Genomic DNA, 16,369 nt, shown 5'->3' with positions numbered 1-16,369 from the left:
AACAACAAGGTTAACCAGAGAGAATGAGCAGGAGGAGAACTCCAGCAAAGACAGAACGTTCTCCCTCATCACCAGGTCTTCTCCATCTCCGAGGCTACTTGCACGCAGCCAAGAAAATGAGATAGAGAACAAACTGAAGAGGGATTTAAAGACGTTATCCTGAAACCCCCAATTTCCCACCAAAGATTGGTTGCTTCAATATGAACCGTAACACCCTCACCCTCATCACTACAATAAGAGAAAATTGGGAAAAAAAGCTTTGACATGATCTGAGGGAAGGAAGAAGGAAGATCATCTCAGACCTCTTCGCCATTCTAGAGCCTGACACCACATTTATCAACATGACTGCAACTGCAAGAGGGGCAAATGGCAATAGAAGACACGTTAATAAGACATATTCCTTATGCCCAGCACATGTTATCCCCTAATCCTTTCATCTCCTACAGAGTCAGTCAGAGCAAGAGGCTCAACACGAGCAAAATACGAAAAACTGAAGGGAAACAAAAACATCAGCCTGCCAAGGTAAGAAGTACCGTGAGGCCTGGCGCAGGCTGCAAGAAGACCCCTCCCCCTTATTACAGGATTTGTTCTTCTGGATCTGAAGTTCCCACAGCCAGAGACAGCCACGAAATAAATAAAAAGCAAAGCTGAGTTTAAGAAGGGACAAGATGATGTAGCTTCTTGTCCTGAATAATCCTCACGCCCCCCTGATGAGGCCTGGCGTTACCACAAGTACAATCAGACAGCCTGGATCCTGGCCCTAAGGAGACAGAAAGGGGAAAAGAGCAGTGACAGACAAACGTTGAGATGCACGTTACGAGGGTTGAGGAGATCCTCCTAGAAGAGCTTCATTAATCACGACAGAAGGTCTGTAATATCTTCTTACACTTTAGCAACAAGAAAAGAAGCAAAAAAAAAAAAATGGGGGGAGGGGAGGAATTGCAGAGAGATTCTGGGGAGACATTTTTTTTATTATTATTATTATGATTATTATTCCCCAGAAAAACCTCTTCCCTCCATTCTCGTGGAGCGCACCCTCAGCCCTAGCACCAACCCCATCCCCTAGGATCCTCAGGAGACGAGGAGGGAGAACACCCGCAGGTAGCGGGGGGGCGGGAAGTGGGGCACTGGACCAGGTGGGGTGCCATGGCCTGAATTCCCCCCCCCTTCCCGGGACCCGGCGTTGTGACAACCCCCCCTTGAGGGCAGAGGAGGAACGGGAGGTGTCGGCTGCCCCCTGAAGCCCCCGCCAAGGAGGGAGGAGGGGGGGGGTGCGGGGAGGAATACCCAGGCCGGCAGATATTGGGGGGGGGGGGGCCGCGTTTTGAGGGACTTCCTCCCCTCAGCGATCCCCCCTCGCTTCCTCCTGCGCAGGAAATAGGTGTCATGATTAATAACACCATAACACCCCCCTGCGCTCCGGGGACAGGGCCGGGGGAAGGGAGGGAGCGCTGCCCCAGCCGGCCCTACAGAGAAGGGGGGATCCCCCCCCAGCAGCCCCTACCCCCGGTCAGGGCACGGGGGGCGGCCCACGAGGTGCAGGCAGCGCCGAGGGGGGGGTGGGCAGAGCCTCCCCCAGCGCCGGGGTCACCCCAAACCCCTTCAGGAGGAGCAGAAAAGGGAAAGGAGGTGGGGGGGGGGACCGGCTGCTCCCATGGGGGGGGGGGCTGCCCCTAAAGCCGAGGGGTGAGACATCCTGAGGCGAGGAGGGGAAATAAAGGGGAGGGGGCGCCCCGGGGGGGCACACGCACGCCCTGAGGGGGCACACACACCCCTGGGGGGGGCACACACACCCGCCCTGAGGGGGCACGCGCACCCCTCGAGGGGGGCTCGCCCCCACAGGATCCATCCCCCCCCGGCACGGCGAGGAGGAGGAGAGGGAGGAAGGCAGGGGGGGAGCGGGGGAGGGGAGGGCCCCGGCGCCCCCCAGCCCAGCCCAGCCCCGGCGGTACCTGCTTTGGCCAGCTCCGGGGCGCTCAGCCCCATCTTGCCGCCGCTCTCCGGCTGGGCGTTCGCGGTGCCTCCCGCTCCTGCTCCGGCGGGGCTGGGGCTGGGGCTGGGGCTGCCGCTGCTCACAACATGGTTCCCCAGCAGCCCCCCAGCGGCCCGCAGGGGCTCCTGCGCCTTGTGGTGCTGGTGGTGGTGGCCGGAGGCCGCCAGCTGGGACTCCAGGGAGCCCACCAGGTCGCTCACCACCTTCTCGTCCACCTCCGTGTTCAGGAAAACCTCATCCAGCAGATCCGAGCCCGCCGCCATCTTTTTTTTGGAGGGTTCCTGTGAGCGGCTCCCTCCTCCCCCCCCCTCCCCTTCCACTCCTCCCCCCTCCCCCCCCGCACACACACACACACGCTCAGGCCTCTCCCCCCTCCCCTCCGCGCTCCGGCACCGCGCAGGCGCGCGGGCCCGGCCTCACCTCAGCGGCCGGGGAGGGATTCCGCCCTCTTCTGATTGGCCGGCGGCCGCCTATAAAAGGCGGGGCAAATGGCTGCGGAGGCTCAGTTGGGAGGCGGGCGGCGGCGGCGCTGGTGGCGGCGGGGACGGGGGAGGGCGATTGTGGAGGGGGGGAGGACGGGGAGGGGGCGCGAGGCCGCCGGGCCGCCGCTGTGGGAGGGGGCGGGCGGCGGGGGGGGAAGGGGGAGGCCGCGGCTCTTTGTCTGCCCCGGCGCAAAATGGCTGCGGCTCCCCCCGCCGCTCCCGGCTCCGAAGGGCGCCCCGCACCTGTGCTGGCGGCGTGTGACCGAGCCGCCGGCCCCGGGGGGGGGGTGAGGGGGGAAAAGGGACGGACGGGCGGCCGGATAGACAGGCGGCTCCGGGCGGGGAGCAGCCCGCCGGGGTGCTGAGGGGGGGTGGGCGGTGGGTGCTGTGCCCGGCCCCGGGTCTCCCTCCTGGGCCCCGCTGCGGGGACAGCTCCGCGCCCGGGGGTGGCCCAGCGGCGGGAGCCGCACTTTGACCCCGTTGTGCAACCGCCATCAAGGAAGTCAACAGGGTCGGGGTGAAAAATACGACCTGGCTTCTCACTAACGCTCTCTTTCTCTAGGTGTTGTTTTCCAAAGGCGGCTGAAGCGTTGGAGCAAAATGAGCGGGAAGAGAAAGCACGGGTAAGTTTGGAGAGGTAGCGAGCCTAAAGCAGGGCCTCGTGTTTCAGCGTTTCTGCTCTTGTGTGCTGGGAATGGATGGAATTAAAGGCTGGAACTGCGTCGCAGGGATCGACTCAGCACCTGCTAATGCCCTGCCCAGAATTCACCGGCCTGCTGGCTGACAGTAGGGCTGCAGCGGTGGAGACTGGTAAGAGTAAGTGCTCTGAGCTCCCTGAGACTGGATTGCTTTAAATGGGGCAGGGATGAGAGGATTCTCTGCTTAGGGTTGCCCAAAGATGGGTGTCAGAGCTTTCTGCGTTAAAATTTGTGGTGATCACTTAACTCGTAGTGCTGTGACACGGAACAAAGTGCCCCGCTCACCAGTTGGCCCAGTAAGCGATGGGAGCAGTCCTGAAGTAGTTCCATATCCTACTCTGCCCCCAAACACACGAATATGTCTACAGGAGATGTTTGCCAAAAGGTCATTAAGGAAACAGTAGAAACCGATAGCTATTCCTTAATAGGGTGAGTAAATATCTTTAAATCAAGTCTTAGCCCTTACCATAAACTGTATTTCAATAACTGTTGTGGTTTCTCACATCCCCCTCTCACCTGCACAAGACTGCTGCTGCTGAGTTAAAATTATGACACAGCCTTTCCTTCAGCTCTGATTGCTTTACAAGGAGGCATCACTAGAAGGGACTGCATAGGTCCTCTGAGAAGTTCTAAATTAGGGTTTTATAATCCTTTATTCTTGTTCTCAAATATTTTGTACTTCATAGCTTTTTTTGTCTTCATACCTTTTCTCAGTCTTCTCAGTCATCACTCAAAACTCGTAGAGAAAAAGAAAATACCTCTTTCCTCTCTGCAACTCTTACCTTCCATTTTTTGCCCAGTTGTAATGCTGCAAAGTAGTTGCCCACTTCTTGCAAGGCAGGAATGCTGCTTCAAGCAGAGTCACGTCTACCGGTTTGTTGCTGCCCCAGTCAAGCACATTGCCAGTTTTAGCTGTGATGAAATTCTATAAGCAACATACCAAAGAACTATCTAGAATAGAAGTCTCTTTGCATTCCCAAAACAGTGGAAGAATTAATCTACATCAGCTGCTCCAATGATTTATGGGGGGAGCTAGGCTTGAGCTGCAGCAGCCTGAAGGTGCAGAGTGGCTGCACATCTTTCTTTCGCAGCACCTAAATGGGTGTATAGCCCAAAGCTGGGCTGGTGAGAGTGATGGAGGAAGAGAGTGAGCGACGTGAGAGATGGATTAAATTATCCCATGGCAGCAGTAGTCAACACGAAGGGTTAGAGCAGCCGATGTTCTTCTACTGCTTGCATTTTAGGGCAGCTGGAATGCAGCTTACAGCTGTATTACAGAACTAGAAATAAAAACCTAGAAATCATCAGTCTTTGTTCTAGCACTCTCGTTAGTAGGCCCATATGGCATATTTACCATATTAGGTAAACAACTTTATGAAATTACAAGAGCAACTGAAATGCGTTATGACTTGTGTGTTGTAAGTGTGCAAGATTTATTAATGGATAATTTATCTTTTTGCACTCTGCCTTTCATTTGCTATTGGAAGTAACTTTTCAGATGGGATTCTTCAGGCCCAGGATTCCAGCTCTGCTGTATTGTACTGCTCACTTCTTAGTCTAAAAGTTGCTCTAATATTCGTCAAATCTGGTTTCTGTAACTACTTCAAACCTGAATCAGAACATTTCAAGAAGTGGTCAGAGCCAATGGAGAACAATTTGTTGGTAACAGGTAACACAGAGGTATACTTAATGTTCATCATTCTGACACTTTTGTACAATTTCTGTGGAATTAAGACCTATTTTCCAAATAAATGCTTGCTTTACTTCAGAGTGTTTGTTTTATGAAAGCGCCTGCATTTCACCTAGCATGACTGTAGCAGAATACTTTGTCCCATTGATGTCCGTGCCCTGGTTTCATGATGCTCTGGGTTTGTTACAAAACTTAGGTGCTGCTGCAGAAACTCGTTCCATGCTTGCATCTGCGTGCATTTCCAAATTGTTTGGAGGACAGGAGCACGGGAGGTTAATGGACAATTGCAGAAGTACACGGTGTCAGGAGAAAGACAAAATAGCGGAGCTCTGGTTGAGGATGATGCAGACCTATGCAGAAACACAGTTTGTCAGCTTTACAGTCTGCATGCTGATCCTTCTGCAAAGGGGTGTCAGTCTGCACCAGGCTTCATGTGCATCTGCAATACAAAAGTGACAGTAACCTGTACAAAAAGTATTCCCGTTGTGAACGTTTTACTTTGAATTGAGGGGCAAATGCAGTCTTATTACACACAAGCACATGCAGATAAATAAAACAACTTTTGTGCCTCTTTGTAGTCTGCACTTTGTCTCCTTCTTGGAAACTCAAGATATCATTGAAGTGTTGGTCTTAAAATCATGACACACGTTTCAGCTGTCATTTGGTGGATCTCTGAATAAGTCTCATGTCCCTAATAGTTGGAAATTGGAAGAGGTATACCGAAATCACCCACTTGAAGTGTTTATATCTACGTAACAATGGAACTTCAGAAGTGGTGCAGAAAAACAAACTTCTTTTTTCCACAAAAGATGATAGTAAGACCTACAGTGACATATGCTTGAATAAAAATGTGACAACTTCAGGGATTTCCTTCTTTTAAAAAATAAATTATTTCACTGTACCTGGTTATTGGGAAATACATAAAAACAATCTGTTAGAGAAAGACTACTAATGAGCTAGATTTTTTAAAAAAAGTTAGCTGAGCACGCAACTGCCTTGTGAATCTTCTCTAGTTTTTGTGGGACGGTTTGAGGAGTGTGTCCCTAGCACACGCTATATGCAATTCATGTGGGAGTTACTTAAGTATGGCTATACCAAAGTCCATGCAGCTAAACATCCTGTGCCCAAAAGAGGATGCCCAGAGAATATACTGTGGGATAAAGGGTCGTTGTTTAAAGGCCTTCAAGGCTTTACAGTATAAAAGAGTTGTGGAATACTGTTTTTCCTTCCCGACTGCTCTTAATCTAACTTGTCATGCTTGCTACTGCGTGCCAAGATAGGAAGCATCAAAATCCAGACTCATCTACACGGGAAGAATTAGGGAACTTTACTAAGAAAAAGGAGCACTTGTACAAGATGTAAGTTTCCAACTACGTGCTCGGCAGCAAGCAGATTCTTTTAAAGCAAATCTTCTGAATGGAGATTACTAACAAATGTCCAGAATAATGTTTGTAGAAGAGACAAGAAGCAGGCATGTCAATAAAGATTTACGTTTTATGTTATAAAAAAATTCTTGTGCAAGTCGACGTGATTCAGGGAAGAAAAAATATTATTAAAAGATGAATGGTCCTTCTGGTCATGACAGCTAGTTTCAATAATTTTCTATTTTGAATTTAGCAAATGATTAGAACTGACTGGACAAAATGAAAATGCTTTCCTCTCTAAGTAAATTAAAGTAACTTTTGGAAACTTCAGTCCCTCCTTCCATGTGATACCCTGACAGAATATGTCAAGAAATTGTGCCTAGTGATGGGTCTCATTGCTGCAAATCCAATTTGTACATTTTACGGTCTGGACCTGTTAGAATATGTCTGAAATACTTGTTTTTAGTGCAAGGTGGCCTTGGCAGTTCCAGTTTCAATTGGTATTCTTTGTGAGCAAACTGTTACCCTGCCAGGGATATTTTGTCAACAATTATCCTTAGAGGTCCTTGCCATGGTATAATAATGCAATGGACGTTTCAGTTCCGGACTCTTTTGAGCCTTCTTAGCTCAGAGCTGTCCCGGTTCTTCTCTGACTTTCTAGCATCATTCAATATCTAAAATTCTCTTCACCAGTCCTCACCACTTACTTTTTGAGCAGCGCAGATCACTGGTCCTCTTCCTCCTTTACAACTCCATTAGACTTCAATTTTCCACCTCCCACCTATTTTCCACCTCCCTTACCTATTGGAAAACCAGTAGGTAAATCAGTTGTTGCCTCCAGACACAAGCTTGGTAGCCCACTAAGGTCAGAAGGCGGCTTCTGTCCTGTTTACTGATCTTTCCGGTGCCAGTAGTTTTTGCCAGAGGTATTTTGGCTGTTAACAGGCCTATGTGCTACCCCTCCTCTTACTCTAGCTCATCTGGAAAGCACGTGCTCTGTCATCAGCCCTATCTTCTGTTAAGGGTCGTGGTTAACCAGAATAGTTCCCATGCCTGGCACCAACCCTCATCCTAAAATGACTGGGAGAGCAGAGAGCTCCTGGAATTCAGATTTCCTTCACAAGGGCCAGTCACTTTTGACTTACATAACTTCGAGAACCAAACTATTCTAAGAAAATAAGCTGAATTCAACAGGCCCCCAAATGTTCTTTAAAAAACGGCAGGTAAAGGTATAACTTCTTCCTTACCTCCCCAGCCTCTGCTGCGCTAGCAACTGGACAAACTGGCTTGCATTTCCAAAGGGCACAGCCTCACCTTTCTAGGTTGGATCATCACTAGAACCCTGCAGAAAAACAAAAACAAAAACCTGTCTTCTCTAAGGTTTTCTTTATTCCCTGGTCTCCATGAATTCTCTTACATAGAACATATTTCTGCCACTTTACACATGACATATAGCAGACTCTATGAAATTTGCTCTCAAATGTAAAAATGAAATTTGCACTCTTAAATGCACACATGCACTCTTAAAACAGAGCTCCTTAGAGAACTGAAGGCTGCTTCAACTTTTTCCAGTCAGTACAGTGATATGGCATTCTTAGGTTGCTGCCTTTTTGTCTTCTCAAATATAGTTTTTACCAGACACTTCTTTAACAATTGGCCAGTTATGGCAAGCAGTTTTATCTCTTTCTTCACATGCTGCCCTCCATTCACTCATCTTCAAAAATACGTAATAAAATGAATCATAAATGGAAGAACTGAAGATAAATCTTCATCTTGTTTGGTTCTGGTCAGTGCCAAGAACAGGTACAGTTCATGTCACGTCAGTTGTGAAACAGCAGTTGCTGTAGATGAAAACATTTGTCCTATGGAATTTGATAGGCATTTGTTTTATCACAATGCCTAGAGACCATAAGTTACAGGAACAGAGCTAGAAGCATTCTTTGTCCCTAAGCCCTTATCTAAATCATTCAATAGCCCCCCGGTACCCCTCTTTTTAAATAGAGGAGTTATTTCAAAGGAGGACCGTGTGCCTGAATATGCACATTGGAGATCAACAATAAAAAGCATCAAATGGAACTAGCAGGCCAAAGAGGTGGTAAAATTTTCAGCGTACATACAACACATAGGTCAAGATCCAGATTCCTGTAGATTTTAATTGGAAAAATAATCACGTGTACAAGCATTTCTGACAGTCGTCTTCGGATGACAGAAATGGCTAAGTCATTTTCCTTACTCCATCTCTAGTCCATAGTCTGCCAAATGCTGTTACCAAGCCGTATGAGACGATAGGATTCCTCAGAGCAACCTAACTAATTTTAGTGACAGTATAAAGAAAACAGACACGAAAGACACTGAACTGGAAAGCCAGTGGAGACAGAAGAGGTATGGAAACACCATCACGTGAAGAAAAAAAGTGAAAGAAATGCAGTAAAGGAGGTTTGTTTTGGTTATAACGAAATGAGATTGTATCTAAACATTTTGTGGATTTGGAATGCAAAAAGTATGTAAGCAAGATTTTGCCAAGGTTTTTTTATTCTTACTTTCTAATGAACTCTCTGTATTAACTGATTAAAATAAATCATGCTGTATCGTCTGTTCTGAGCTGCCTCAAACTTAATGAAAGCACAGCATGAAAGGCTATTATATAGAGTTTTCTTCTGAACTCTCCAGCAGTCCTAAAATAGTTAGGGATATTACTCCAGACTATAGGTTACTTTCTTACACTACCTAAAATATATCTTCACTATCAGAGTTCAAGGACTGGCCCCTATTCCTCTAATGAGCTTTTGCTCATTTTTGAAACTCCAAACAAATCCAATAACTCAATTAAATATGGGATGAGTTCCCACAGTTGAGAGAAGAAACTAGTACAACCTTTGAAACAAGTCAGACAGATATTTTCTCTCAGAATACAAGATGCCAACCCAAAGGAAGTGACACCCCAGATGGAGGGCCAAGTTTTTTATGTTAAGTTATTCTTTATTGTCATTTTTTTCTGTATGGGGTTACTTGTAATACTCTTTCATTACTGCAGAGTTACATATAGTGAGTCATTGTTACTTAGGTTTCTAGCTAGGACAGTAAACCCATCCATCTGTGTGAGCTAACCAATTATTAACAACTGGACAAAATGGCAAGCAACAAACACCACACCTTGGTTAGAGAGAATGATTACTTTGGGAAGCAACAATTTGTATGTTCTTCTGCAAGAAAATGAAGTTGTTTTTCCAAAACTGCAAACCTTGTTTCTCTTAATTATTTTCAGCAGAGCAGAAGAGGGAGCTAGTTTTGCTGCTCTGTACAGTTTAGTGGGCCAGGAACTTTACTCACTCATTGCTGTTCCTTGACATGAAGCCGTCTATGCAGAATTGTAGGACTTGGCAGCCTGAAGCCATCTCTGCTACACCCTCGCCCCCACCAAGAACTCATCAAACTTAACTTCCTTGTGACCCTAAAAGCTATGTCAAGTTGCATACTGGAACAAGTGCTGGTGTGATCACTTTACAGAACAAATACGTGGTTTAAAATTGTACTAATAGAACCCCTGCCATACCTCAAGCAATAGAGAAATGAGGTATGAAATACAAATTATGCAAAAGCTTTGGAACAGTAAAGGTCAGAAGTTCCAGGTGTATGTGGAAAGCGTACACACAAATACCACAGCAGTGAGGAGAACTGACCAACCGGAGTGACGCTGCCGTCTTAAGTGAAGTCTGATTTATAGTTTAGCTTCTAAAAGATGAAGGAGATTAAATGCCGGTTTATTGTCATACAAAAATAAATTACTTTCTGAAACTGCTCTAAAATCCTATTGCTATGATTTAGCCTTACCAGTCTTGGGATCTTTAACTAAAAGCATCAATTAAAACCTATAAACTTTAAACTCAAAAGCCTGTTTAGTCTTACTTTAAGGAGTCAAGTAACAAACATAAAGGAAGAACACTCAAGCAGATGAAACAATGAATAATAACTCACGTCCTCAAAGACGTTTCTGAAACATGCCTTTTAAAACAAGTCAAAGAACAATTTGAGCTATGAAAGCTGCAGCAGATGTTGCGCAGGAAAAGAACAGCATACAGCCGAGGCTAGGTAAAACGATACATTACCTAGCTGCAGAGAAAGAAGCAGAATCTACCAGTTGTTTGCAAAACACACAAGGAGAGGGAGATTCATTTCTGTGCCTCAAGAACAGAATCCACTATCGACAGTTAATGCAAAAGAGGTTCCTGAACTAAAACATCAAATGAAGGAGCTCTTTTCTCTGTGTGCTCTCAGCCCAATGCTGGGGATATACAGAGGCTTGCAGTTCACTTCAGCACACCGCTACCCAAGAAAAAAAACAGCCTATGCAGCAAAACAAACAGTCAGAGCTTTTTCCTACTGGAACTTCGTATTTTAGGCTATGTTCAGTGCTCCCCAGCGTCCTAGATAGACAGCTATCTCTCTTTATGTCCTAATTATTTCTAAACTTAGGTCTGAATCCTCTTACTCATCTGAATGGAAGATAGATGCCTAAACACCTTTTTTAGAATCTAGGTCTGGCTTGTGAGACTTCATCCTTCAGTTTTTGTGAACGATTTGCAAACTTCAGCTTCATCAACTTTTTTTGTATCACCTGTATTATCCATTGCCCCAGCTTCATGAAAGGATCCCTTAAAATTATCTCCAGCTCCCAAACCCATGAATAAATCACCATCCAGTCACCCGGGATAACTTCACCTTGCCATTTTTGATTCAGAAAATGTACGCCTCAATATAAAAGGTGTTTGCACATCTCTAACTGCTGCACTCCCCCTCCGCATGCTTCGATGATGAGATGAATCACAAGAGTGGACAGGATCTGGGGTTATGTTCTTGGTCTTATGTCTAGTGCCGCGGGTGTTTTTTTAGTCTCAGTTTCACAGCTTGTAAAGTAGACACTGTGGGGTAGTGATGTGAGTGCGAAAAAAGTCTGGAATAGCAGTTTGCATTCATTCTAATAAAAGGTGTTATGCATGTCAGAAATATTTCAGGTTTATTAAAATAAGTAAATGTTCCATCCTTACTCTGGCGCATCAAAAGCGTCACAACGACTTCTAACTTCTATAGGGTCAGGTAATGAAACATAACTTCTACAAGTAGGCCCTGTACATTCGTGAGGTAGAAACAGCAAAGACTGGGCAGGTGAGAAAGGCACTGCTGACTTACCCCATAAACCTACGTGAAGATATCAAGCTCCTCTTAAAAAACATGAGAGTATAGAGGCAGCCTGGAAGCATTACACAGAAAGAATAAATCCTTCAGCAGTGTTTTTTTTTTTTTTTTGTAATTTTACTGTTGCCTTTTCACAAATACAAAAGAAAGTATCATTGTGCTCTATAGCAAAGCACTCCTTCCGAGCAGAAAATGATTGATTTAGCAGGGAAAAGAATAAACTGACTACAGCATGAAAGTGCATACATGGAACAAGAAAAGAAATACATACTATTTTAATGACAATGTATTTATAATAAAGCTGTTTAAAAGTATTGATTAAGAACCTGTTAAATCTAGTAGGTAATTCCAAATGCTTCTTTTATATCTCTATAGCTAAAACTTGCTCTTAGATACTAAAACTATACGCTATAAAGGCTGTGTGTCTGTACAGCCTAGCTCACGCAAACACTTCCTCCTCTTATATTTATATTTCTTACCGTTAGATTGTTGAAATAGACATCGGGGACATTTCAGGCACAGGACTGGAGTCGAACCTTTGTGGCTAGATACAGTGCACTGTGGCCAGGGTTAGGGGTTTTGGTTAGGGGTTAGAGGTTAGGGTTTGTAGAGAGAGAAATGCCCAAATTATGGTCTTGCTTTGATCCTCACAAACTTTGTGGGTCTGGATGAGAGGTTTAAGCTCTCTACCACAGCATCCTTATTGGGGAAATAGATTTTGTCTTGACTGCGCAACACATATGGACTGCTGAGAAATGCAGTGGAATAATGCAGATTTTTGCTGGTCCCACTAATTATGCAGTCAACGTACTAATTAGGAGAGACAATCCCACACAAGCCTAAAACTATGGCATTTTATAAAATATTTCATTTAAATCCAGAAGTTAAACTGACTTTAAATTTGATGTATGGGGGTGGAATGAAAGATGTCAAAATTGAAATGTCTGAGGTACAGACTCAAAACCGGGAAAAAGAGAGGAACAAAGGGGGAGAGAGGACAGAATAGTACTACATGCGCTAAAATATCTGTAGTTATTTCTGGAACAAAAAAAAAAAGAAAACAACACCTATTGTTATGACTTTTTTTTTTTTCTTCAGAAGAGATATCCCTGTTACTGAGAAGTAGGACAAACTAATGTAATGAAGCAATATTTCCTACATACATCATGGTGTCTCCTGTTCTTAGACTGCGGGACACTGAGAAACTAACTGTATGATGCATCCATTATCTAAATAAAAGTTGCCAAGTTTTCTTTTTTTCTACTTACTGCTATTTTTCCTTTTCATTTACTTTTTTTCCTTCTCTCTTCCCTTTATTCTGGTCTTCTTCAGTTGACTTTACATATTTTTTCTTTATTCTACTTCATGTGCTTTTCTTATAAAGGATAAAAACATTTACATACGTAGATCCTTTTCTTAATCTCATCTTTCCTGCATCTTTTCAGTTCTCCTTTTTCTAGTCCCTCCTTCATTTCTGAGCTCTTTTCTACTCCACATCCCCCATATCACTATAGAATTGTGTTCTGTACTTGGTGACCTTATCCTCCTTCCCTGCAGCTACCACATTTTCTTTGAAACTACTAGCAAGTTTCTAACATTTATTCTCCAGGGCTCATGCTTCTGCCTTCCTTTATACAATTGTGTTCTGTTTGCCATACCCAAACTCAAAACTCTGTTCCACTTTCACTTCCTCCATTTTCTACGCTAGCCTCTTTTCCCTCCTCTTCCCTCTTCCTTCCCTGGGGAAGGAATGCAGACCCTTAAGACTGCAGCCTTCCCTGTGCCGCCTCTGGTATTCTTCTCTCCAACCAACTTCTAGAATTGATACGGCAGCATAAAATAAATCACTACCTCTTTCAGATACTCATCTTTCTCCTACCAGAGAATAGCACTTGTGGCACTCCACATCCCTGATCTCTCCTCCAGTTGCAACGACAATCCTCCTATTGTTAATTCTCCCACTTTATACAAAGTGGTATTATTATTGTACTCGAAATTCCAATGATGTCTTTCCATCTGTCAAACTGACGAAAATTTACCTGTCCTGTCACCAGCCTTCTTCCAGTTGCTACAGGTTCTAATTCAACCACTGCTACCACTGCAGCGGCCATTTTTCTCAGCAGCTGTGTGTATCCCAGTAGTTCCTACGACCAGCAACTAACTGCCACCATATCCCGCTGTCCCCAGACACAAGAGGAGATGTTTCAGCAGCCAGTGCCTGGCTCCCTTCTGCCAGCAGTTGGAGTTTGTTACAGACGTCTTTCCAACAACTGCCCTCTTGTCACTAACTCTGCCAAATGTCAGTTCAACCTACATTGCCATGGACGCTGCCATCAGTCACATTACTGTACTTTCTCCGTCATAAACCCCACAAATTTTCGTCATTGCTCTTAGTCACACATCTCTTTTTTAGCTGCTAGGAAATATCATTAGATATATCAGTGGTGACCGTCCCAAATGCCAGTGGTTGCATTCCAACTGCCATGGGAGTCTTCCTAGTTCTGGCAACATAGTTTTCCTCTGACTGTACCCTACGTCTAGTCTCCAGTGGTCACTGGTGGTCCAAAATGCTGTTCTGTGAAAGCTGTGTCTGCTGCTATCATCAGGTACCAACCACTCTGTGAGGTTTCTTTCTGGTACCAGAATGAACTGCAATCAGCTTCTTGATATGAAGCTTAATCTTCCCTCTTTTTATGAGGGATGCCCAGGATTGCATACTTGTCATAAATTTAAGCAGTGAAACATGTTTTTTGGCCACCATTTCAGTGCTTAAGGGATGAAGAACTGTATTGTTTAGCAGAATAAATAAAACTAACAGGGCATTTAAAATGTCAGGTGTCATCTTCCGTCTTGCTGCTCACTTGTTATCTTTGACTGTTGTCAAAAGATACTGAGGTAATTCATTATAGTAAGAGTATCTTCCAGAGACAGGTTGATTTATGGCCATGATGATAACTAAAATTCCATACGTTTACATATTTCTCCTTACCTGTGAATAGTTTATGCCACTTCCATGTATCGTTCTTTTTTCACACTTTTTAATTAGGCTCTCCGCAGGATCCACATTGCTGTTTTGGTACATGATGGTCCCTTCCTCTACTGTTATTGGGGAAAAAAAGTGAGAGGGTAAAAGTTTGAGAATATAAGCCAGAAGAGGAAGTACTGCTGCTCTACCTTGGGTTACATTATCTTTACTAGTATCATTTTCCCTGTTCAGAACAATTATTTGCCAGTGAACTGAGCATTTTGTAATTACTTCTCACCCTACCTTTTCTCCATTCGAGCTTTTCCACACACTTAAACGAGACACTCCTCATATACAGAAGGTAGAAGAGTTTTTTCATCAGGGAAGTTTTTAGCCAGTAATTTGCCCACTAAGGAGCACCATTTACTACAATAACAAGGCACCTTTTCTTGCTCTGTATAGGTTGTACCTAAGGCCGAGTTAAAGACGGGCTGACTTTAAAGGCCGACTTTTGCATTCAGAGAAATACTTTGCCCAGTGCGTATGTATGGAATCGTTTATTTTATATTTTAGCAACCGTCTGCGAGCTAAAACGATGAAGGTTTAAGAAGAGGGAGACTGTGACCATAAGGGAGAGCGAGGAGGAAGGCGTCTCTCCCCTTCGGGCAGGGAGGCTGCTCCCCGGGCCGTACGAACACCCCGAGGAGCAGCGCCACAAAACCCGTGAGGCCTCGGCTCGGCCAGCCCGGGGCAGCCGGAGCCCAGCTCTGAGGCACGGCGCGGAGGCGAGCGGGTCTTTGTGACGGGAGGCCAGACCCGTCGGCTCCGCTGCGGGAAGATGTAACCAGGGGATGGGTGCGCGCCGCTCCGGCCAAGCCTCCTTCCGCCGAGACAATGGCTCCCGCTGCATTGTCTCCAGCCGCCGGGTTTGAATCTTATTCATTCGCGTCACACGAATTAGCGAGATTTGCGCCCTCTGACCCGCTCCCCGAGCGCGACTGCCCCGCCCCGTCCCGACCCACCCCCGGCGCTGCGCGGGGGCTTCACCTCCTGCCACCCAGGCCGCCAGATGCTCCCGCTTGTCCCCGGCTGCCCCGCAGATGGCCGCGGAGCTCCCGGGGGAGGCGGCGGGCAGGGCCCCGTCCTCCAGCTGCGGCCCGGCTCCGCGGTCCCCCCCCCCACCCCCCCCCCGCTCGCCCCCCTCAGCGCCGGGAACAAAGGCGCCTCAGGGGCAGGCCCCCGTTAGCGCTCCGCGGGCTGCCCGGCCGCACGGAGCCGGAGGGGAGGGCGAGGGGCTGGGCGGGGAGGCGGCCATCAGCCGGCGGCTCCTGTCAGAGCGGGGAGCGGGCTGAGGGGGGGGGGGCTCCCGTCAGGGCGAGCCGGGGGTCGGCTGAGGCGATGGCAGCCCCGGGGGGTTCTGTGAGAACCCCATGAGTTGTGTGAGGAACCGCCGTGTTTCGGGAGAGCCCCCGTGTTTTGGGAGGGCCCCCGTGTTTTGGGGGAACCCCCGCGTTGTGTGACACCCCCGCGTTGTGTGACACCCCCACGTTGTGTGACACCCCCACGTTAGGTGACAGAACCCCTCGCTCGGCGACAAAACGCCCCCGCGGCGGGCGGCACAGCGCGCTCCCGTCACGCCTCCCCCTTCCCCTCACAGCGCGCGGGAAGGGCGGGAAGCGCGCGAGCCCTCGCCCCTCCCCGCCCCGCCCCGCCCGCAGCGCACGTGGCAACCTCGCCTGGGCCCATCACGTGACGCGAGCCGCGGGCTTCCCCCCCCTCCTTTCCCTCCTCCTCCTCCCCCCCCCCCTTCCTATCCCTCCGCGTCTGACCCCGTCTCCCGTCTGGTCAATAGCGGCGCGGCGACGGCGCATGCGCGGCGCGGGCCGCAGCACGCCCCCGCGCTGCCTCCCCCCCAGCGCGTCTCCCTCCGCCCTATATAAGGCGGGCGCGGCGGGGCTCCCGGCTCCGCAGTGTGCGTGGGCGG

General features: G+C 47.3%; 1 protein-coding gene and 1 long non-coding RNA gene across 7 annotated transcripts in view; both read right to left on the bottom strand.

Annotated features, from left to right (window-relative positions):
* The window catches only part of TAF4 (TATA-box binding protein associated factor 4), a 38,578-nt gene extending 36,280 nt beyond the window's left edge, over nucleotides 1-2,298 (bottom strand). The window contains exon 1 of one of the 2 annotated variants that reach the window (XR_010825297.1): nucleotides 1,953-2,298. Coding sequence is in view for 1 of the 2 variants with exons in the window: in XM_066978286.1 (XP_066834387.1) it covers nucleotides 1,953-2,256 (304 nt within the window). In the remaining variant the exon portion in view is untranslated. The remainder of the gene's footprint in view (nucleotides 1-1,952) is intronic. The other variant, XM_066978286.1, reaches the window with a different exon arrangement.
* A 2,868-nt stretch (nucleotides 2,299-5,166) lies between these two features.
* On the bottom strand, nucleotides 5,167-16,332 carry LOC106040847 (uncharacterized). 5 transcript variants are annotated; one of them, XR_007167343.2, is made up of 5 exons: nucleotides 16,215-16,332; nucleotides 14,410-14,519; nucleotides 7,475-7,569; nucleotides 6,935-7,028; nucleotides 5,167-5,302 (listed from the first exon to the last, which is right to left on the bottom strand). It is a non-coding gene; the product is annotated as an uncharacterized lncRNA (long non-coding RNA). The 5 variants fall into 5 exon arrangements; XR_007167342.2 differs by lacking the exon at nucleotides 16,215-16,332 and adding an exon at nucleotides 15,408-16,180; XR_007167338.2 differs by lacking the exon at nucleotides 16,215-16,332 and adding an exon at nucleotides 15,433-16,178.
* Nucleotides 16,333-16,369: the final 37 nt, after the last annotated feature.

Source organism: Anser cygnoides, chromosome 16 (assembly GCF_040182565.1).
Source record: "Anser cygnoides isolate HZ-2024a breed goose chromosome 16, Taihu_goose_T2T_genome, whole genome shotgun sequence".
Taxonomy (NCBI): Eukaryota; Metazoa; Chordata; class Aves; order Anseriformes; family Anatidae; genus Anser; species Anser cygnoides.
This window is presented reverse-complemented; position numbering and strand designations above follow the sequence as displayed.